The 22,971-nt window shown below is 41.1% G+C and overlaps 1 protein-coding gene across 2 annotated transcripts in view; it reads right to left on the minus strand.

The window, feature by feature from the left end:
• LGR5 (leucine rich repeat containing G protein-coupled receptor 5) overlaps window positions 1-22,018 on the minus strand; it is a 157,545-nt gene extending 135,527 nt beyond the window's left edge. For both annotated transcript variants that reach the window (XM_007537593.3, XM_007537592.3), the window contains exon 1: window positions 21,807-22,018. In XM_007537593.3, coding sequence (XP_007537655.1) covers window positions 21,807-22,018 — 212 coding nt within the window. The remainder of the gene's footprint in view (window positions 1-21,806) is intronic.
• Between the last annotated feature and the right edge of the window lie 953 nt (window positions 22,019-22,971).

Consider the following 22,971-nt stretch of genomic DNA (forward strand, 5'->3'; position numbering starts at 1 on the left):
TGAACTGCAAAGGCCATCATGTACACTGACATAATTTTAGCATCCAGGACAAAGTAGGTAATCAATCAACACTGTGAATAAATTTGAATGAACGAGTACAGCAAAATGGAGTGTACACTTTTAGAATATTCCCTCCAAGGACATAGAATTAATTCCTGCTCCTAATAATTTCCATCTTTTCCAGACCCTATCACAGCAAGCAAGAAAGTAAAAAGGACTCACATGCCTTTTTAAACACTGATGCTACTAAGAAAACTTAAAAAAATAATAAGGGTTTTCAAATTTTGACTACAGTTTTCCAAAAAAAGAGGAGTGAAGTATGAGGAAAACAAAGGTATTTTAAGCCATTTTAAAAACAAAATGGAATGTTGGTCTTAAAACTGTATTTTCTAGTTTCCTTTGGAACTATTCTGCCATGACCATTTTTATGTAGCTATGGAAACTTAGGGAGCTTCTACCTCACAGAGATGTTCTTTTCAAAATACCCACTTATTTTACTTTTTAAGACACATTTAGTCTGAGACGAAGTACACACACTTGGGTATCTAAGAATCCAAGTCAAAGAGATTAGTAGCCAAAGAAGCAGTTATGTTTACAAAAGGGTTACAGATACCATATCTAGTACAACAATGTAGAAAAGGAAGTAACTAAAAGGTCATATCAATAAGAAGAAAAAAAAAAGGAAGAAAGAAACACTAAATAGATTTTTTAAAAAAATACAAAACCCCATATTCTGAAATCTTTCCTTCTCATCTAATACCTACATGTGTTTAGATGTTTAAAAATAAAAGAAGAGAGGAGCTGGGGGCACTAGTGAAGCTGGTAACTGGCACAAAACCCCAGGAGCGGGGTTGTGGAATTTAAGTATCTGTGGAGTCCGATTTCTCATTAGCTTTTTCAGTTTGATCTCAGATCCCATTCTAGTACAGATAGTCAGGATTATAGAATGCCCAAGTGACTGGGTTTGTGTGCTTTAGAGAAGTGGAATCTTGGGTTTTGAATAAACACATCCAATTACCCCAAGAACTTAAATCTGACAACTTCTATGCCGAGCTTCGGGAAAAACCAACCGATCCCTTCACATAAAGGTAATGGTGTCCCCACAAAAGACTGTGGCTATATGTATGACACAGAGGCAAATTATAAAGCACCCTTTGGCAATTCTGTTTAGTTACACAACATTGTAGATCACAGGACTTAAATAGAAGTCCCATGAAACTGTCTTTAGCCAGAGTTCCTCTTCTGTGTCAGTATCCTATTTTGAACTAACAATGCTCTCAGATGAGCCGAAAAGATGTATTTAGCTCTCACCATTACACTTTCTGATCCTCTTTGCTTTAGCTCTTCTGAAATAACATGAAAGCTTTGGCTTGCTAATTACTTTTATCCAGCCCATAGAAAAATTAGTTTATCTTCCTGATCAAAGCAAATTAGGCAGATCATGGCTGATTAGAATGCAACAGTAAAATCACCATACTTTCTCTTCCATCCCCTTTCTCTCGAAATAGGGCCTGTGTCAAATATGTAGGTATTTCCCACGGCCAGGCCAGACTCTGTTTCCAACAGGGACTGGGACTTGGACAATGGTTCTTACACAGACACTAAAGTTCTTTAGTTCAGTCATTGTGTTCTAAAAGAACTAGTAACCCCTTAGATAGCATTTGATGAAACATCTAGATTTACATATTTCCTTAATTGCATTTTTGAATGTGAGTGAGATTTATCTGACCAGAGTTAAATGCCTCCTTTATTCCCCCTTCTCAAGGCAAAATTCAACTCCGTGCTCTTAAAAAAAAAAAAAAAAAGTTGAGTGGGGGTGTGGGGCTTCTTACTCAATCCTGATCTGAACATGTTTTAGGGCTTCAATACAGAGAGATGACAGAGTTATATCATCAAATACAGGAAAGCTATAGCGTTACCTTTCAAGGTGGAAATACCAATTTCTAAAGCTTTGAGTTATTTAGCAATTTCAAACAGGGTTTTTTTTTTTTTTGAGGTTAATAATGAGTGCTGTTTTTGGTTGCCAAATTTCTCAGATTGTTGGCTAAAAATGTCCCAAAATTACTGTCCTAAGTAATGTCTCATTTAACATTTCTGCTGTATGATCTTGGAAGTTAGTTAATTTTTTCTTTATTTACTATAAATTAACAGTAAATCTTGTATTTAGCTCCATTTAAACCTCCCTTTGCAGCTGCCCATTTGAAAAATAAAATGGTTGCCTTCTTTCACTTCAGTGGGCACAATACAAAACATCCATTGAGCTTTCCCTTTATTGCAGCTGCCAATGCCCAGCCGACTTTTAACAAACCAACCAAGCGGAATCACAATGCAGCTGCAACATTTTATGGTATTTCTGTTGGTTCTCTTTTGAGACTGAAGGTGTTAATTAGGAATCAAAGAACACAACACTGCCAGTTTTCTTTCACAAACCATACCCTGGTCACTGCAGTTTTTAGAAGAAAAAAATAAATCTAATAAAGGGATAGAAATGTTGTTTGTCACACCAGTAAAGTGTACTTAAGACCCTTTGATCAAGAGCTTTTTATGTAGTCTTGTCAGATGGGCTGGAAATATTGTATTTTCGTCCTTTCTTTCCCTTCTTCATGTAGGCTTCTCTAGATTTTGAATTTAAGACTGGGAGAAAAAAAATTATCAGCAATAGTCATAGGTGGGGTTCGTTATAGGAAATAAATGGTCTGATTGAACAGAATCATTCTGTTTCTTAAAAATTGTTTAACAGCTGTACAAAAAAAAAACTGGGCCTTGTACTCATATATTCAAACTACTGTTTCTCATACTTATGCTTTACATAGCATCTGTCAATGCTCTATTATTTAGTGTAATGATCATTACATAAATCTGTCAACATTTGGAGGATTATTTTTTTATACTGACAGAGTTTTCATAAGCATAAAACCATATATAAACACAAATATATGTATGTTAATTTACTGAAGTTTGTTACTTATATATATTATATGCATCCTGAGTATCATGTATTCAAACCTAACAGCGTGAAGTCATTATATTTAATCTTCAGTCAAAGTTAAAAGCTTTAAGTAAGTTTATGAAGTTAGCACTGCTGGGAATTAGTCAAGCCTGCTAGCCTTCTCAGCACGAGGTTTTGCTGCTAGATGCACAAATCAGGCCAAAATCCATTAATCCTGCCCCAGAAAGGCAGAAAGAAGGTCTGTTTGTTGATTTAATGTTAATGAAATGAATGGGCTCCTGAGGCTACCTACAGAGGCCCTCTAAACTGTAAAACAAATAGAGTCATTTTAAGTAATGCTCACTGTTGGATAGTAAACAATGCCCCCAGATCTGCTGCACAAAATGGGTCTGGGTGTGAAGAAACTTCCCATTCCCTACAATCCTGCCACACCTGCCCTCTGCCAATACTCACCAGTGTCAAGCTCACAGAGTCATGGAATGGCTGAATTAGGAAAAAACCTCAGAGCAAGTGCTTGTCACTCGTTTCATAGTTGTGAAACCTAAGGCATGTGGGAGGTGGTGCAGTGACTAGAGCTTTGGACATTACACACCACGTCCTGTGATACTCTGGTGTCTTTTCTCTCCCTCCCTCCCATCTCTCTCTCTCTTTCTCTCTCTTTCTCCCTCCCTCCTTCCCTTTTTCTCATGTTAGTATATGAGTAAGTCTTTAAAGAGAGAGAAAAGAAAACTGGCTCTGGGTAGTGGTGCTTCGTTTGAATGCACACATTACAGTGCACAAGGATCCAGGTTCAAGTCACCAGTCCTCGTCTGCAGGGAAGAGGTTTCATGAGTAGTGAAACAGTGCTGTGGGTGTCTCTCTCCCCCTCTATCTCCTGCTTGCTTCTTAATTTCTCTCTGTCTCTATCCAAAATAAGTGACTAAAACTATTAAAAAGGAAAGAAGAGTAAAGAAAACTGAGGCGGAAGAGGTACCTTACCAGAGATGGAATGGTTGAACTATGGGGCAGCCAGATCTAGTTGGATGGTTCTCACTTTGACTGCACATGTGCCTTGGGGAGTGAAGTCATTTGCATATCAAGTCTCTTCCCTCTGAGGTTTTCATTTGGTTGGATTGGTGTGTGATCTAGTTTTCCAGATGGCTAGCCTTAGGTCCTAAATGGCACTGATGTGTAGACAGTGCGATAAATAATCTCCCAGCAGAGAAAGTAGTTCTTCCACAGAGAAAGTAGTTACATGTATTTATGTTCCAAAATGAGTTTCTGTTTCTCCCCACATGTAAATGCAGAGTTGTGTGTGTGTGTGTGGAGAGCCACTGAAAGACAAAACTCTACCCACTGAGTGTGTCATCCCCAGTGGTGGGGATAGTAATTATGACCTATGCTGTAATGGGGCAGCTTGTGCTCTTAATTCTCATTCTCTCTCTCTCTCATCCAGAGCAATGCTCAGCTCTGGCTTATGGTGGTGTGAGGGACTGAACCTGGGATTTTGGAACCTCGGGCATGAGAGTCTCTTTGCATAACCATTATGCTATCTACCCCTGTCTTACTTCACTCTTCTCTGTCCCATAGTTCATCCCACTGTGGAGTCCCTTGGAACATTTGCTAACTTGATGCAGTTTTCTCTGGGCTGTCACTGTCCTTATCTTCTCTCACTGGAGAATTTCCCTTTGTCTGAGGGAGACCCTTCTGACTCTTCAGTTGAAATCTGTCTACTTTTTAAAAAAATTTTTTATATTTATTTATTTATTTTCCTTTTTGTTGCCCTTGTTTTTTTTTTTTTTTTTACTATTGTTGTAGTTATTATTGTTGTTATTGATGTCGTCATTGTTAGATGGGTCAGAGAGAAATGGATAGAGGAGGGGAAGACAGAGGGGGAGAGAAAGATAGACACCTGCAGACCTGCTCCACCGCCTGTGAAGCAACTCCCCTGTAGGTGTGGAGCCAGGGGCTCGAACAGGGATCCTTATGCCGGTCTTTTGCGCTTTGCGCCACGTGTGCTTAACCCGCTGTGCTACCGCCCGACTCCCGACATCAGTCTACTTTTGCAGCCACCTCCACCCCCACACCCCAGTTTAGCAGTTAAAAGTCCTCAGTAAAGCTGGACTGACAGTTTTCACTTCTGCTGCTTGTGCGGCTGGATAACATATAATAGATGTCTGCTGAAAGTTCCTTCAGTTTTGGCTTCAGGGATGTTGAATCAATCAACTTCTGAGACTGGTAATTCAGTAGGCACTAGAGAATAGCAGAGTCATCTTTTCACATGTAAGATATGAAAGTATTCCTAAGGGGGGGGATTTCCTTATTCTTTTCAGACCTGCTGTCTTGGTTTCATCAGTTCTGGGTGAAGCAGCCTACCTCCTCTGCAGGAGGGTGCAGAAAAGCTGTAGAAATGGTGACATATGGCTCACTGAATAGAATTCAGACTTTCCAATGCAAGTAATGCCTAGCCATCTCTCTTCTTTACTGTAGATCAGTGGGTCTAATCCTAGAAGTCTAATTTCTTGCTCAAATATGAGTCTGAGTGGTACTGACACCCTCCACCCTCCTGCATTTAACAGAAAATCGCTTCTCCTAGGTATTACAAGTCATTGGCACCTATCATTCTACAGTGAGTGATCTTAGCTTTGACATCATCACAAGCTATAAAGACTATTCTTGCAGGGGACCTGAAGGTGGTAGACTGCAAATGTTACCATGATTTCAGATCTGGGTTCAAGACCCTGGTCCTGATCTGTAGTGGAGAAAGTGGTAGAACAGTACTGCAGCTATCTCTATTTCTCTTTTATCTCCCCTTCCCTCTCTCTCTCTTTTTTTTTTTTTTTTTTTTTTTTTGCCTCCAGGGTTATTGATAGGGCTCAGTGCCTGCACCATGAATCCACTGCTCTTGGAGGCCATTTTTTCCCTTTTGTTGCCCTGGTTGTTTTACCGTTGTAGTTATTATTATCGCTGTTATTGATGTCATTGTTGTTGGATAGGACAGAGAGATATGAAGAGAGGAGGAAAAGACAGAGGGGGGAGAGAAAGACACCTGCAGACCTGCTTCACCGCCTGTGAAGTGACTCCTCTGCAGGTGGGGAGCTGGGGACTCCAATTGGGATCCGTAAGCCATTCCTTGCTCTTTGCGCCACGTGTGCTTAACCCGCTGTGCTACCACCCGCCCCCCCCATTTTTATAAGATAAACACGTTTTAAAATTTTTTTCCTGCAAATATTTTTTAAATGAGATGCTGCTGAAAATTTTCATGACAATCCCAACTCTTTTATGTCTTCAGAGAGATGTACACTGAGTAGATTTGTCCCAATTTGATGGGACAAAGAAAAATTGAGAAGGAAGATGGATAAAGAGGGAGGAAGTGAGGAAGGAGGGAGAGAGAGAGGGAGAGGGAGAGGAAGAGGGAGAGGGTGAAGGAGAGGGAGGAGAGGGAGAGGCCCTGCTGTTGCACTGCATTATTGCTTGGGAAACTCTTTGCAGGTAGGGATGGGGGGTGGGCTTGAATCTGAGTCATTGCACATGGCAATTTATATGCTCAATCCGGTATAACACCACCCAGTCCCTCATCTCAGTCTTTCACATTTAGTATCCAGGAAAATAGCACCTTATGGCTTGAGTGTGGATAAAGCACAAATCTAACAATGAACTTAAGGGAATAGAAGAGTGTCTCCTTGAGAGAAAAGAGTGCTCACTCTTCTTCCCACGTGCCTCCCCATAGCCTCTTTTGAAGTTGCCCATGTACAGGTATAAGTGGGGCTTGGATGTGCTAACATGTAGGCTTTAGCTTGATTCAAGTGTGATACGTTCCACCAATTGGGAGACAACTTCCACTGATAATTTGTTACTTACGGTTCCCAAAAATGTTTGTAATAGGGCCATGTGGAGGCACCCCAGGTCAGTCAGGAGGCCAAGAAGCAAGAGGAAAACAAGGGCAAGGGCCATTATTGTGGTTCCTATAGGAAGAAGTGGAGTAAGTAAATAGAATTCGCTAGTTCCAGTAATGTTAGCAGGTTAACATTACTAAACTTTAGTATCTGGCCCTAGGATGATTAGGACAAGGAATATGGCCTTAAAGTGTGAAAGCTCTACAGGTCCCCATGAAGTGGGTGATTGTGGTGTGGGTTTTGGGTTGGTTGTATATGTGAAGAACACCCTTGAAAACGAGTCATCTGCTGTTAGTAGGAAATAAATAGCCATGTGAGGGGTAGTCTCCTCTGGGGTTTAGTAAGACCCTTAAATACTAAAGTATTGATAAGTAACATAATAAACAGATTTACCCAGGGATTCTGTGTTCTCCTCCAAATTCTGGAAAACCCCTTTTTCTTTGGTCTAAGAAAATATATAATTCAAGGGCTATTTATGGAATAGTCCTATAGCGGAAGCAGACAAGTAGACTGAGTATGGTGAGCCCATGACAGACATGGGCACAGCATGACTTGGGGGCATCAGAGACAGGTTTCTCCACTGGTGGGTCACAGGAAGCTTTCAAGAAAAATGACATTTGAACTGAACACAGAAAAGACTCAGAAGCTGGCAAGATGAAAAAAAAGGAAAGTTATTCCAAGCAGAGACCAGCACACCTAGAGGCATGAAACAGAGATGGTAGAACACCCGTTTGGGTGGGTTGGAGGAAGGACAGCATGGGGGTGGTGGTATTGAGTCGGGAGGACTAGCAGCTGGAACTTGCATGTGGAGTTATGGGCAAGAGAAACTGTCTTGGGTTAAGCTGAGGATTTCAATTTTACCAGGGAAGCTAAAAGAAACCACTGAAGACTGAATGTTAAAGGGAACAGACACAAAAGACATTAAGGGGACCAAGTTGAGCCAAATTAAGGTCACAAATGAAATTCAAATCACAATAAATATGCAGGCAGGGGCTGGTGCAGTGGATAAGGCATTGAACTCTCAAGCATAAGGCCCCAAGTTCAACCTCCAGAGTCACATGTGTCAGAGTGATACTTTGGTTCTCTCTCTCTCTCTTTTCTTCATTAACAAATCAAATCAAATCAAATAAGTAAGTAGTTAAAAATTACAACAAGCACACTATGACTAAAGAACTTGGGAACTTATCTAATTTGAACTGAATTGACTGTTTCTTCTGTTCTGCAGATTTTTAGGCAGTACTGTGTATATTCTATCTATAATAGGCTAAAAAGGTAAGGTTAAGATTTAGGTACAGTGACCTGAGCGGTAGAGCAGCGGACAAAATGTTGGACTCTCAAGTATGAAGTAGCATAATGTATATGCAAAAGACTTTCATGCTTGAGGCTATGAGGTCCCAGGTTCAACCCCTAGTACTTCTATAAGCCAGGGTGGTGTAGTGTTCTAATAAAAAACAAACAAACAAACAAACAAAAAGGGTATCGGGCAGTAGTGCAGTGGGTTAAGCACAAAGACCGGCATGAGGATCCTGGTTCGAGCGGGTTAAGCGCAGGTGGCGCAAAGCACAAGCACCGGCATAAGGATCCTGGTTCGAACCCCGGCTCCCCACCTGAAGGGAAGTTGCTTCACAGGCGGTGAAACATGTCTGCAGGTGTCTATCTTTCTCTTCCCCTCTCTGTCTTTCCCTTTCTCCATTTCTCTCTGTCCTGTCCAACAACGATGACATCAGTAACAACAACAACTACAACAATAAAACAAGGGCAACAAAAGGGAAAATAAATAAATTAAAAAAACACAAAAAATAAATAAGCAAATAAATTTGGGAGCTTTAAAATCATATTAAGCCCTAACATCACATGTGCCAGAGCAATGCTCTGGTTCTCTCTCCCTGTTCCCTGTTAATAAATATTTTTTAAAAGATTGAGGTACATATTGTGATATGAACACAGACAACATGTATAAGTGGCAGGATGTTTGGCAACATATAGGAAAGCAACTGGGGATGTTAGAATTCACTTGGTTATCTAACAAAAAAAATTGGCTAGAAGGAACACTCACTGGGGTTTTAAGATTCTTGAGTTTTAGTTTCAATTTTGCCAGCTATGCAACTTGGGGAATGACACTGATCTCTTATGGAAATGAAGGTGTTAGATTAGATGACCTCCATGGACCTTCCTACTCTCAATCTCATGGGTAGACAAAGCTTCTGACTCATCAAAACAACACTGCAACCCATCTACAAGATTTTAATCCTATTTATTTGGGTAATGCTCTAGCAATCATGATTAAATTTCAGTCTTACACTATGTAATGTGACCTTAGGTATACAGCTTAGTTATTCTGGTAATTTGTTGATAAAAGATTATCCTTTTAGTTCTTTACAGTAAAACTTAACTCTAAATGTAGTTAGATATTAGTTCAATCTCTAAATTGGTTTTATTATAATTAACATAAACCTATCTAAATTGGCCTTTCCTTCCCAGTACAGAATGTTCTGAAAGGGTCCTACAATTAAGGCACAGGGAGCTTCAAATTACTATGTAATAGTCATTCAGGATCAGACCATATCAACCGACCACTTCTCACAATTATAAGACCCTGGGGAAGTGGACGTTATGCTGGAAGGACAGCAGCTGTAAGGTGGAAGGTGGATACTTACTGTCAGTTAATCATGTTGCTAAGACTTTTGAGATCTTCAAATGAGATACGCTTACACCCTGGGAGAATCTGGTTTAACTAGGATTTCCTTTTGCTACCCGAGCTTGGAGACTCAATGAAAAAAGATCTTGAACTTCCTCCTGTGCTCCATTGCATTGAGCCACAGAGAACAACAGCTGCCAGGGACTGGGGGCTGCCGTGAATTAAGGTCTCCCATCATAGGGGTAGTTGTGTGGTTTGTCCATGTGAAAACCAAAAACCCCAATTTTGGAGTGCTTAGAGTTGATACTTTAATCCCAAGGATTCATCTCACTGAATTTTCCTTCATCTTGTAGCCTGAAGCCCTGGGAGGGGGAAAGTAGATAAGATAAGAAGAGTGAGTGCATCCTTGTAGCCCTCCTCTGATAGTATCTAGCAAAGATGGGGAAGGATAAAGAGAATGTGGAGAAAGAGAAAAAGGATGAGGAGAAGGAAGAGGAGAAAGAGGAGGAGGGGAAGGAGGAGGAAAAGGGAAAAAGGAGGAGGAGAAGGAGGAGAAGAAAGCAGAAGGAAGGATATGGAGGTGGTGGTTAGATAGCATAATGGTTATGCAAAGAGATTCTCATGCCTAAGGGTCCAATGTCCCAGTTCAGTCTCCTGCACCAATAAGCTAAAGCTGAACAGTTCTTTGGTAAAAATAAATAAATAAATAAATAAATAAATAAATAAATAAAATAAAGGAACCCCACCCAACTAGGGAACGAAAGAGACAGGCTGGCAGTATGGATTGATCTGCCAACACCCATGTTCAGCCAGGAAGCAATTACAGAAGCCAGACCTTCCACCTTCTGCACCCCACAATGATCCTGGGTCCATGCTCCCAGAGGGATAGAGAATAGGAAAACTATCAGGGGAGGGGATGGGATACCGAGTTCTGGTGGCAGGAACTGTGTGGAGTTGTACCCCTCTTATCCTATAGTTTTGTCAGTGCTTCCTTTTTATAAAAATCATCATAATAATAATAAAATAAAGGGGTCAGGGGTGGTGATAAGGTCTGGCTCAAGGATCCTGGTTAGAGCCCCTGGCTCCCCATCTGCATGGAATAGGTGTGGGGGGGGTCATTTCACAAGTGGTGAAACAGGTTGGCAGGTGTCTTTCGTACTCCTCTTTCAATTTCTCTCTGTCCTGTCCAATAATAACAACAGTAGAAAAAATGGCCTCCAGGAGCAGTGAATTTGCAGTGCAGGCACTGAGCCCCAGAGATAACCTTGGAGGTAAAAAAAAAAAAAAAAAAGGAAGGAAGGAAGGGAATCTCAGGAGATATGGACCACCTGGGGGGGAAGAGTACCTAGTGAAGTCCCAGTCTTGGTTCTGCCTGTGCAGTGTCTTCTTTTTCTTATTCTTTTTTTTTTTAATTAAAAAAAATATTTATTTCCTTTTGTTGCTCTTGATGTTTTATTGTAGTGATTGACGTCGTTGTTGGATAGGACAGAGAGAAAAGGGGGGGGGGAGACAGAGAGGGGAAGAAAGACACCTGCAGACCTGCTTCACCGCTTGTGAAGCGACTCCCCTGCAGGTGGGGACCCGGGGGCTGGAACCAGGATCCTTACCGGCGGCTCAAACCGGTATCCTTACACTGGTCCTTGAGCTTTGCCCCACGTGTGTTTAACCCACTGCGCTACCGCCCGACTCCCCTGTGCAGTGTCTTCTATAGCAGATCTCCTCATCTCGCTTGAATTTCTCCCTACAAATTTTCTCTACTGTGCAGTTGCCATCATAACAAATATAACGTAGGATTATTGCTAAGTGCTTCCGAGTCCCTTCAGAATAAGAAGTATAAAGAGAAAATTTAAAAAAAAGGATTTATCTCAGAAACTCTAAACTTACCCTTGCAGATCTGTCTAACAAATATTGTGAAATAAATGTTTACTGCAAGAGCCTCCCCCCCCCCCCACCTCTCTCTCTCTCCATGTATATATAGCAGATGGTCAAAAAAAGTAATGCTTTCCATGGAGATTTTTTTTTCTTTTTTTTATTTTTTATTTAAGAAAGGATTAATTAACAAAACCATAGGGTAGGAGGGGTACAATTCCATACAATTCCCACCACCCAATCTCCATTTCCCACCCCCTCCCCTGAGAGCTTTCCCATTCTCTATCTCTCTGGGAGCATGGACCCAGGGTCATTGAGGGTTGCAGAAGGTAGAAGGTCTGGCTTCTGTAATTGCTTCCCCGCTGAACATGGGCGTTGACTGGTCGGTCCATACTCCCAGTCTGCCTCTCTCTTTCCCTAGTAGGGTGGGTCTCTGGGGAAGCGGAGCTCCTCCATGGAGATTTTTACTTACTATTAATAATCAAATAATATTCACTCTATATGGCAAAAGATTATTTTTGTGCTGATAGAATTAATGACAAGTTGATTATATAACAGAGTTCCTTCAAATAAGTGCCTTATAAGAAAATTTATAACCTAAAAACTTCAAAGACCATGTGGTGCTTTGTGTGTAGAACCAATAAACTCATTAAAATAACATTGGGTAAACCCAAACACAACACAATGAAAGTTCTAACACAGGCCACATTAACCAACTGACTTTAAAATAATATCTTTGCTACGTACTAAGGTTAAAAATTCAGCAAATTCTTAATATTTTTTCCACTTGAGATCATGTGTGGTTTTCTACTTCTCTGAGAAGTGCACTTCTGTGGCTTTTTAAAAAAAATCAAAAGTTATTTTTGCAAATATACCGTTTTTGTAGAGGTCCCTGTTCTAATTAATCAAAAAAAGGTAGTAATAAAGTTTTACCTGCTCTTAGTGAAAAAAAAATTCTTTAAAAAAAAAGAGATTTTCATTATTTTCATGAGAGACAGAGAGAGGAAATAGCATTCACTGCTCATCTCTAGCAGATGGTGGTATGGTGGTGTCAGGTATTGAACCTATGACTTTGGGGCCTGAGGAGTGAAAGTCTGGTGTGCTACCTCTGCAGTAACTCCTTAACCTTGAAACATAAACATTCTTAGTTTCTCTTCTTAGTATAGACTTTGGAAAGAAAGGCATACAAGGAAGGTTAGCCATGGGGGGGGGGGGGTTGGGAGAGAAAGAAGGGGAGAAAATATGCAGAAGGAACAGTTAAAAGAATTTGGCTACAAAACCGAATAACACTTGGTTTCCAGTTGTGAAAGACAGCAGCCCCACGGGGGAAAGGTTGGATTAACAAGGGCCCACTTGAGAAAAACCTCTCTGCTGGCTTGCAGGCAGAGGAGGAAGGTTCAACTCAGTGCAAGCTTTCTCCGGAGGTGAGCTCCCTCTACTTGGAGAATTGCCTTCTGCCATTTCAGCCTGTGAACCAAACTTAAAATCCCTTTACACAGCCATCTCCTCTGCCTCTCCCCTAAGAAGGGTTACCTCTCCACCACATCCCATGCCAGTGTTGTGTATTATTTCTGTAGGAACGAGCGGCACAAAAGGAGTAGTTTCTTTCTTTTTTTTTTTTAATTTTTTATTAGTGATGCTAAGTATTTCTCATAAAATATCATTCAAATAAACACATATATTTTCTTTTAAAAAGTAAGAGAAGTGACAAAATCAACCTAAATTTTCTTCTTTTTAAAAAAGTATTTATTTTGGATAGAGACAGAGAAATTGAGAGGGAGTGGGGGGAGATAGGATACATACACACACACACACACACACACACACACACACACACCTGAAGCCCTGTTTCATGACTTGTGAAGCTTTCCTCTGCAGGTGGGGATCAGGGGCTTGAACCTGGATCCTTGTGCACTGTAATGTATGCACTCAACTCAGCTCCTGACAACACCAATCTAAAACTAACTCCTTGGATTCTGATCGAAGAACTGGTTACCAAAGGAGGTACTGAGCATGGTGTGTGTGGTGGGGAGGGCAGGGTTCAGTAGACATTCATGGAAGGATACTGGTGCTCTGATGGTGGGCATGGTGTGAAAACTTATTTCCAAACAGGTCTAAAGGAACACTCCTGAATCATATACAATAATGTAAACCCTTGTTATAGAAAGAAGGAAAGAAAGCAAGCCAGCACATGGCTCCCTAAACAGAGGAATAGCTCTGAAGAATTCAGTTCTTTTACTTGATACATAGATTTGGTCATAGAAAAAAAAAGATTTATTTATTTATTTATATTTACCAGAGCACTACTACCTAGTTTTAGCTTATGGTGGTGCTGGAGATAGAGTCTGTCACACTGTTGCCTCAGGTACATTATCTTTAGTCCTGAAAAAAAAGTTATTTTCTTAAAGGTTTCTTGGTTCCTCGGTTCCTTCCTTTCTTCCTGCCATCCATCTTTGTCATCACTGAGGATTCACTGATCCAGTCTGACTTTTATACACATGCACGTGCACTAGCTTATGCAGTCCTGGAGACTGAACCTGCTCTACCTGCAGAACCACCTGCCCAATCACATGAAATTTTTGTCTTGACATGGAAGTTAATAATCATTTAATTACTCTTAGTATTGCTGATATCCAACACAATTTATCTTTAACTTAGGCAAGAAAATTGACACATGAAAATGTATCTACCAAACTTAAAAGACTGGCCTTAAGCTGTGCAATAATTCAGTCTACTGAAAATTAAAAGTTGTGTTTCCCAGGATTCCTTGGAGAAATATTTCTGCTGTTAGAACTTTAGCTGTGTTCCTAAGAAGAAAAATCTGTTGAAATGTTACAGCACAATTACTATGAGATATAGCTATGAATTAGCTGGCTTTCTTGAGATTCTGATAAACTGGTCCTGGAAATAGCTTCAAAGAAATTAAAAAAAAAATCTTGAACAACAAAAATATCCTTGAAATAAGCATAGTGGCCCTCAGGTTAGAGATGATAATTGTATCTATTTCATAGGGTTGTGGGACATATGATTCAACACAGTGCAATGTCTGGCACTCAGAAAGCACAATATAAATGCCATCTGTTGTTATTATGCGTTTTCAAGTAATAAAACAACTTGGATATTTAAATTTTGCTGTGTTTGTTAAACAGCTCATTGCATCATTTATGCTGAACACAAATTAATTGTATGTCAAATCTGACTGGGTCATGATTGTGAGAAACTAGTAGCCTTGTATTCTGTTACTTGCAGACAAGTGGTTCTCATCAGTCCTTTTATGATTAGCTACTGGGATTTCAGCAGCTGGTTCAGCCAATTCTATTCAATCAACATTACAGATATTTACTGGACATTCCTTAGTGTCAGGCATTGGTGTGGGCACTTGAGGGGAAAAAAGTGGCTGATTTTCTATCCTGTGGTTACTCAGTCTAGTGAGGATAAACCTGGCGGGAAAAAAAGAGCACATCCTACAATATATTACATTTCATCTTAAGAAAGATGATTTCCTGGAGCTGTGCTGCTTTCTTTGCATACTCTCCAAGGAAATTTCAGCTTCTCCAACCTCAAACATCAACACTGAGAGTAGCATAGTATGTGAGGGTATGCAGGATTCCTACCTTCTCTCTTGCTCCATTCCTCTTCCTCCCTCTTCTTTTTGCTTTATTTAAATTTTATTTTCCTTATATTGGATATGACAGGGAGAAGGTGACAGGGGACAGGAAATAGAGAGGGAGAGAGACAGAGAGACATCTGCAGCACTGTTTCACTGCTCATATAGCTTGTTGCCTGTGGATGGGAACTGGGGCTTGAAACTGAATCTTTGTGCATGGTAACGTGTGCACTCAACCAAGTGTACCACTGTCTAGTCCCATGGACTCCTGTTTTTAAAGTGTCTTCTAAAGAGCAGTCTGCTTACTGTCACTAGATAATATTATTCCATTTCTTGGTCTTTCACTTGCCAGTTTCATATATGGCGTTAACTCCAATTGGACTTAACCAAGGAAATAGAAAAATTAATTGGAAGAGGTAGAAGAAATGCCAGAGATTTCAAGAATGGGATTTCTTCCTATCCTGTAACTCATGGAGAATAAAATTAATTTTGAACTATAAAAATGTATGAAAATTCCATCTTATAGCTTATGAGCTATACCTTTCCCCATAGATAATGAGTTTCAAAGGGGAAAGTGAGTTTGTAGTTGAAATCTATAATGACTAAATTAAAAATGTATGGAGTCGGGCAGTAGCGCAGTGGGTTCAGTGCACATGGTGCGAAGCGCAAGGACCTGCCTAAGTATCCGGGTTCGAGCCCTCGGCCCCCACCTGCAGGGGAGTTGCTTCACAGGCGGTGAAGCAGGTCTGCAGGTGTCTATCTTTCTCTCCCCCTCTCTGTCTTCCCCTCCTCTCTCCATTTCTCTCTGTCCTATCCAACAATGATGACAACAACAGCAATAATAACCACAACAATAAAAAACAACAAGGGCAACAAAAGGGAAAATAAATAATAAATAAATATTAAAAAATAAAATTAAAAATATAGATTCAAGTCGACAGTCTGAAGAATAAAAGTTTTAGTACTTCAAATTCACGGGTAGACTTAACAAATGATATACTATGAGGATACATTAAAAAAAACAGCACTTGAAAGTCAACTTTTTTTTTTTTAGGTCTATAATATACAAATTGTGGCTTTAATGTCACTCTGAATCATCTCTACACTACAAAATGAGGCACTATAAAGGAAAACATTGCAACGGGAGTGAGGAGGTTGAATCTCATAGGAATTTGCCTTCTCATGAAGAGTTCCATTTACTAGAAATAGCTACTTGTGTGTCACTTAACATTATTTTCTTTTTAAAGATTTTATTTTTTTATTAGTGTGAAATATAAGAGGAGAAAGAGGAAGAACTAGACATCACTGTGGTACATGTGCTGCCTGGGATTGAACTTCGGACCTCATGCTGCAGAGTCCAGTGCTTTATTCATTGTGCCACTTCCCAGACCACTCACTTAGTATTATTTTAAGTTTATCTAAATTAAAAAAAATTAAATTCACAGAATTGCTCAATGTTTTTCATTTTTGTTTTATGGCATATCACTTGGGTTAACTGGAAGCATACTTAAATATATAGCTAGAGTGACTTAAAGGTATGAAATTAATAGAAGAGGTATAAAATGTTTTAATATGGTAGGTAGATAATAAGTATCTGTTATAAAACTATAAATATTCTGCAATGTCTCTATTTTCTAATTATTTTATTGAACTAATTGCTTAGTTATGTATTATTTCTAAACCGTAACAGTTATGTTTTAGAATTAAAAAAAATACATCATGTAGTTCAGGAGGAAAATCTTACTGTTAGAAAGAGAAACCAATTCTGTTTTTCTGAACTTGCTTATATACATATAAATAGGGATGGTTCCATTACCAATGTGACTATAAAGATTTTTCTTTTATTAAAATCTTCTAGCTCATTTGTAACTGCTAAGTTTTGTTGTTTATTTGACTACCTTACTATGAAGGAAACACAAATGGCGATAGGGAAAGACTGAAAATCATGTTTATGACATGCAAAATTTCATTCTTGTCACACAGACTCTTCTATGAGCATATTCAGTTGCACATATTCAGTAAAATACTTTTAAATTTATGACAAAATAGTTTTAAATGTATGACATGTTATTTAAATCAGAACCACGACACTAAGGCTCTGGTTACCTAATGGACCAAAGACTTTAAGAAGATGTTGCAGACAAAATCAGTCAGTAAGTTTCAATAATTGCCCCACTAACAAAAAGAGTTACTAAAAACTCTTGGGAATCCTGGAGAAAAAAATTCATTAAAATCCAGGAAAGTCATTGTCATTATTATATTTACATGAATTTTTAAAGGTAGATTATGTAGAAAACTATGTAAACTTTACAATTAATAAAACTTTTAAAGCCATTAAGTCTTTGTAAGCACTGCTGAAATATAAGTACTTTCCTATATTTAAAAATACTGTTTTTTAATCAAGGGAAGCAGAAATACATTAAACCATTTCTAAAGAAGATCCTAAAATGTCTTTTAAATTTGAAACTGTATCTTATTCCCTTTTATTGCCCTTATTTTTTTTACTGTTGTAGTTATTGATGTCGTTGTTGGATAGGACAGAGAGAAATGGAGAGAGGAGGGGAAGACAGAGAGGCGGAAAGCAAGATAGACACCTGCAGACCTGTTTCACAGCCTGTGAAGCGACTCCTCTGCAAGTGGAGAGCTGGGGGCTCGAACCAGGATCTTTACGCTGGTCCTTGTGCTTTGCGCCACCTGCACTTAACCCACTGCGCTACAGCCTAACTCCTAAAACTGTATCTTAAATACTTAAACACACATGTGGTACCAGAGTCATATTTAACTAATTAAGTTTATCTGTTCTTGTTAACACCAGTTTTACTGATTATCAGTGAAACTGAATTTGTTACAAAGTCTTACATGGAAAAATAACCAAATTACATAAAACTGAAAAAATTCTTTATCCTGGTTGCTTTGGTTTGTATGACAGAAATCTGCTTAAGGATAAAATATTCATGTTTTAATAAAAACAGGGAAATTTTTTTCATGTAAAGGCAAGATGGCTATTCCCGATCAATAAAATTAATTTACAATTAAGTCTTTATTAGGATTTAGTTTTATTGAGATGGCACATTAGCTGGATGAAAGAAAGACACATCAAAGTAGCAAAGGGGAAGCTTACAGTTAAGACCCTAGTAGCAAAAATGTCCACATCTGATGCATTAAAATAACTTACCTATAATGAGATTAGATGCTAGGAGTACTTTACTTCTGATAGATGACTACTGGCAGGATTAGGAGTATTAAACACTGTAAATAGCTGTCTGTTTTTATATCTCAACCTTAGTGCCTTAGTGAATTCCTTATTTTCTTCAGAGTGAGATCTATTTATTAGTCCCTGTTGCAATGTAAAACCAGAGCTCATAACCACCAAAGGCTGGGGGGGGAGGTGGCATTAAGATCGAGCTTTTCCATGGTGTTCAGTGGTACAATTGCAGATTTACTGGGGAATGTAGTTCAGTAAGAAAATAGAGTTAATATTAATGTCTGAGCAGGCTTAAGATTTATCTCTTCTAGGGAAGAAGAAAGAATATAAAATTGTACATAAATAGCTGTCTCTAGCTTTTTATGAAGAGCTTTAGGAAAGTTTCTTTACCTACAAGTATGCCTAGCCACATTCAATTTGTGGCAAATCTTATTTGTCACATGTATACAGCTAGAACTTACCATCATCAATCTGTTCTGAAGAAAATGAAATGCTTATTCTTTTGTGGGGAGGGGAGTAGGAAGAACAAGAGATAACATTCTGATTCAAATAAATGATGATAACCTAGTACACACAATAAGAAATAATAGTCTGGCCTTTCACCCACATCAGTCTGTACACTGCAACTTTCTAATCAAAGTTTAATTTCCACTGGGTCCCAGTGGAGTGGGGCCGTAACTTGCTTGTCCTTTTAGGAGCAAAGGTAAGATCTAAAATCAGTAAAACCCTTCCTTTTTGGACCATGAGTAAATAAAAATTCCTCTTACAGGTTATGGAGTGCACAAGTGTAAGGGAGAAGTGGTAAGTTAGTTTTAGGTGTAACCAAAAGAGGGCACCATCTACCATTAATGTCTGCACAGGTTCCTCTGGTTGCTACATCCTTCCTCTTTCCCCAGCCTCTCCAAACCCCAAACCCTTCAAATCGGAAAGGCAGGGTAGCCTATGGTCTCTGACATTTTATATTCTACATTAGAATTACATCTATATTATATTATAAACTAAATTCTGAAGTCCCATGCAGTGAAACACATCCGTTCGGTTATTTGTGGTAGGATTGATTTCTACATTTAGTACCCACTGATTTCATATAATCTTAACTATTAGAGGCAAGTACTTAACATTCACAGTTGCTCTGAATTTACTATTTCATAGGACACTGAAAATTTTTCCCATTGGGGCATAGAACAGGCCATCATCAGACAGCATGAGAGTGGCCCAAAAGGAGGCACAGTAGATAAAAGTATTGGATTCTCATGTGGTCCTCAGTTCAGTGTTCTACACTGCATTTGCCAGAGTGATGCATTAGTTCTCTCTCTCATAAATAAATAAATTAATTAATTAATCTAAAAAACCTCTTTTAAAAAGTAGCATGAGAAAAGATGACAATGAATTTCCCAATGGTATCCTGACTCTGAAGGGTTATCTATAATGGTGGCTAGATGGGGAATGGTGGCTGAGAGCTCTCCTGAGCACACAGAGGACACAGCTAAATGCATTTAGGATATGTAGGAAATGAGGTGAAGCAGCCTTTTATGCCAGCTTCTAGTAACAGAGGGCTAACAAATGTTTGATCTCTCAAATGAGAGAGGAAAAAGTTGCTGACACCATATTCATAAAATTTCTTAAACGTGTGGTAATAAATGCACGATTTAAACAGGAGGGGTGCTGCACACCTCCCTTATATATCATCAGTTTCTTTAGGGTGATGGAGAGGAGCAGTTCTAGATTCTTCAGTGAATCCCAGAAATTCACTGCACCGGAAAACACATGACTTTTGAAACACTTTGAAAATGATTTTGACTTAATAGTTGAACCAGAGAGAATGGGGATGGATTTTTACTCTGCAGCATGGACAGCTGTTTAGGAGGTGGAAATATAAATTCTTAGGGAATGACTATTTAGAAAGGCAGATTGCAGGCTGGGGAGACAGCATAATGGTTATGCAAAAAGCTTTTGTGCCTGAGGCTCCAAAGTCTCTGGTTCAATCCCTAGCACCACTATAAACCAGAACTGAGCAGTGCTCTGGTAGCTCTCTCTGTGTAGCTTTCTCTCTGCCATTAAAATAAATAAAAAGTAAATATTAAAAAAAAAGAAAAGCAGATTTTCACCATTGTAAAAATATCACCAGGCACACAATGAGTGCAGTGTTGGGCAAAAATTAGTGGTGAAAATAGACCACTGTATAATCCTTTACGGAGTTTTTACGGTAAAGAGAGCACTCCTTTCGACCAGTACTGAAATTTAACAGGGTGGCCCTTTCCTTTGAACACAACATCAAACCAAATGCAAACAGTTTTACCACTACTGTCTCTAGGGAAAAAAAAAAAATCACTATCTAGGGGAAAGCGTTGTGCAAGTCTCTTCGTGTTTCTTCTCTCCAGAAAGCAGCTAAACAGAGGAAAGAACGAGTTCACAAACATCCCAACTCGCTCTTGCCAAGGCACATCAGAGAAGCCGAAGCTGGGATTGCATAGTTTGGGGTGGGCTCTCAGCAATGCCTCGAGGAACCAAATCCTTGGTTATCAGGCTTTGCAGACGAGAACGCCCCCCCCCCGTCTTTTTTATTTATTTATTTATTTTTATAATAAGTGTGGCGGTCTCTGGTCTTGTCTGCTTTGTAGAAGTCAAACTCAATTTTTTCGGTGGGAGTAAAGGAGGAGGGGATAGTATCCAGGGTTCCTCCTCACGGGTCACCTCCTCCACCCAACAACCACCTGTTACCCTCTGGGCCTGGGGTTTCCAGAGAGAACATTAGGACACCAGTCGCTGCCTGGTCTCGCACGGGCACCGGAGGGTGTGATAAGGGGAAGAAGAGATGGAAAGATCTCGAAGGGATGACCAGTTTCAGGTCTCCTCTGGGGTGTTGGCGCCGCTGTTTACCCGCCCGGGCCGCCTTCAGCCCACTTCCCTTTCCCTCCCCGGGAGGAGGAGATGGTTAAAGATTACACCGTGGCTGCGGCCACTTCAAAGGGCGGCTCGGGCAGCCAAAGGTAAAGATAACTTTCTGGCAGCTCTAATCGGGGTTTGTGGTTGCCACATTTTAATCACTTCATTAAGAAGAAAGAAAAGAAAAAAAAAAAAGTTACATCACACAGCCATGCAAAGGAGATGCAGAGGAAGTTGGAAGCAAGTTGGAACTCTCCTCTGGGGGAAATTTATTATGATGATGATTGTTATTATTATTATTATTACTATTATTATTTTATAACCCATCTTTTCGTGCAGCATGATGGGACACAGATGGAGGGTCGCAGCGGGGACTGAGCCTGCAGGCTCACAGGGAAGCGAATGTCTACACTGCAGGCAAATGCCTACACTCGTGGGATTCGCCCTGTGACCTGCCAAGGACTGGCTCGGGAAGTCGCAGCGCGCCCGCTTTCCCGCACTGAGTTGCACTTGATGCCGCCCCCTGCGGGCTCAAAAAGTGCAGGCGCGCCACCCCTGAGACACGTGCATCTCTCAAGGACCCCCCCCCCCCCCAAAGCACGCCAGACCGGGATGCCCTTTTGCAAGCTCGTTCCCCCCCCCCCCAAAAAAAAAAAAGCAGACCCGAGCGGAGGAGTCCCTCCCAGGTTACCCATAGCCTTTTTTTTTTTTTTTTTTTTTTTAATTTTCTCCCGTACCCCCTCCTATCCCGCTGTGGAGCCGGAGAATGCACTTACAAGAAGGATGTGAAGACGCTGAGGTTGGAGGGCAGCTCCGAGAGCCCCAGGTCTGAGCAGTCCACCTTGAGCAACATCCTGCCGTCAGATTCGCACTGACACTGCTCCGGGCAGTCCCGCAGCAGCGCCCCGGGTCTCAGGGAGTCTGCCCCGGCCGCCAACTGGAGCAGGACGAGCAAGGACAGGAGCACGCCGACTGGGGAGGTGTCCATGGTGCCTGGGCAGGGACCCGCGAGCTGGCCGCGGTCGGGGTGCAGCTTCGCAGACAGTGGCGCGCAGGACCCGGCTGCGCCGGCTAGTGCAGCTCCGCCGACGCCTGCGGTGCCGGGAACCGCGCTCCTGCGCCCCGCCCGGGGCGCCGCGGAGAAGCTCTGCGGGGCCGGGCAGTGGCCGCTGCACCACGCGGGTTCCGGAACGGCCCTCGCCGCAGCCCAGGCCCCGGCCCTGGCCAAGCGCGTGCTGGCTGCAGGCTGCCTGCGCCGTGTGGAGCAGCATCTCCGCTCGCACGCTCGTTTTTTAAAGCGCTCCAGCCCGAATTGCGCGCCCAGTGACGTCAGCGCAGCCCGGCTTCCCAGGCAGCCCCCGCTCTGCCCCGCTCCCCCTCCTCAGGGCCCCCTCCCTCCGCTCGGGTCACGGCCCAAGGCGCTGCGGGCTGCGCGAGGTGCAGTCGGGTACTGCGCGCTCGGGCTGGGCCCGGGCAGAACCGGTTCTCCAGCGCAGCCCAGCTCTTAGAGGGACGGGGGACCGGCGCCCTCGCTCCCTCCTGCGACCTGGGGACCCAGCTCTGCGAGCCGAAAGCTGCCTGATTCAGAGGTACACACGTACTGGGGACCCAAGGCTGCGCCAAGCTTCCTTCGAACCCACTGCAAATAGCGGATGGGATATGTGGAATGCTCAGGACTATATAGTTACCAATTCAAGAAGGCCTGCGACCTCAGAGGAGAGATGCCACGGTGCCTTCCTGAGTAGTGCCTCGTGCCACTGTGCCGACTTGCTTTTGCTCAAAAATCAAAGTGCTAGGTCAATCACTAAATAACTATAGCTCACTAGCAAGCACTACAGTGCTTTCTTCTTCTTCTCCGGCTCCCTTCTCTTCCTCCTCCTCTTTCATACTCTCCAATTTTATTACTGATTTAATATTGATTTACAAGACTATAAGATAATA

Source organism: Erinaceus europaeus, chromosome 7 (genome assembly GCF_950295315.1).
Source record: "Erinaceus europaeus chromosome 7, mEriEur2.1, whole genome shotgun sequence".
NCBI lineage: Eukaryota > Metazoa > Chordata > Mammalia > Eulipotyphla > Erinaceidae > Erinaceus > Erinaceus europaeus.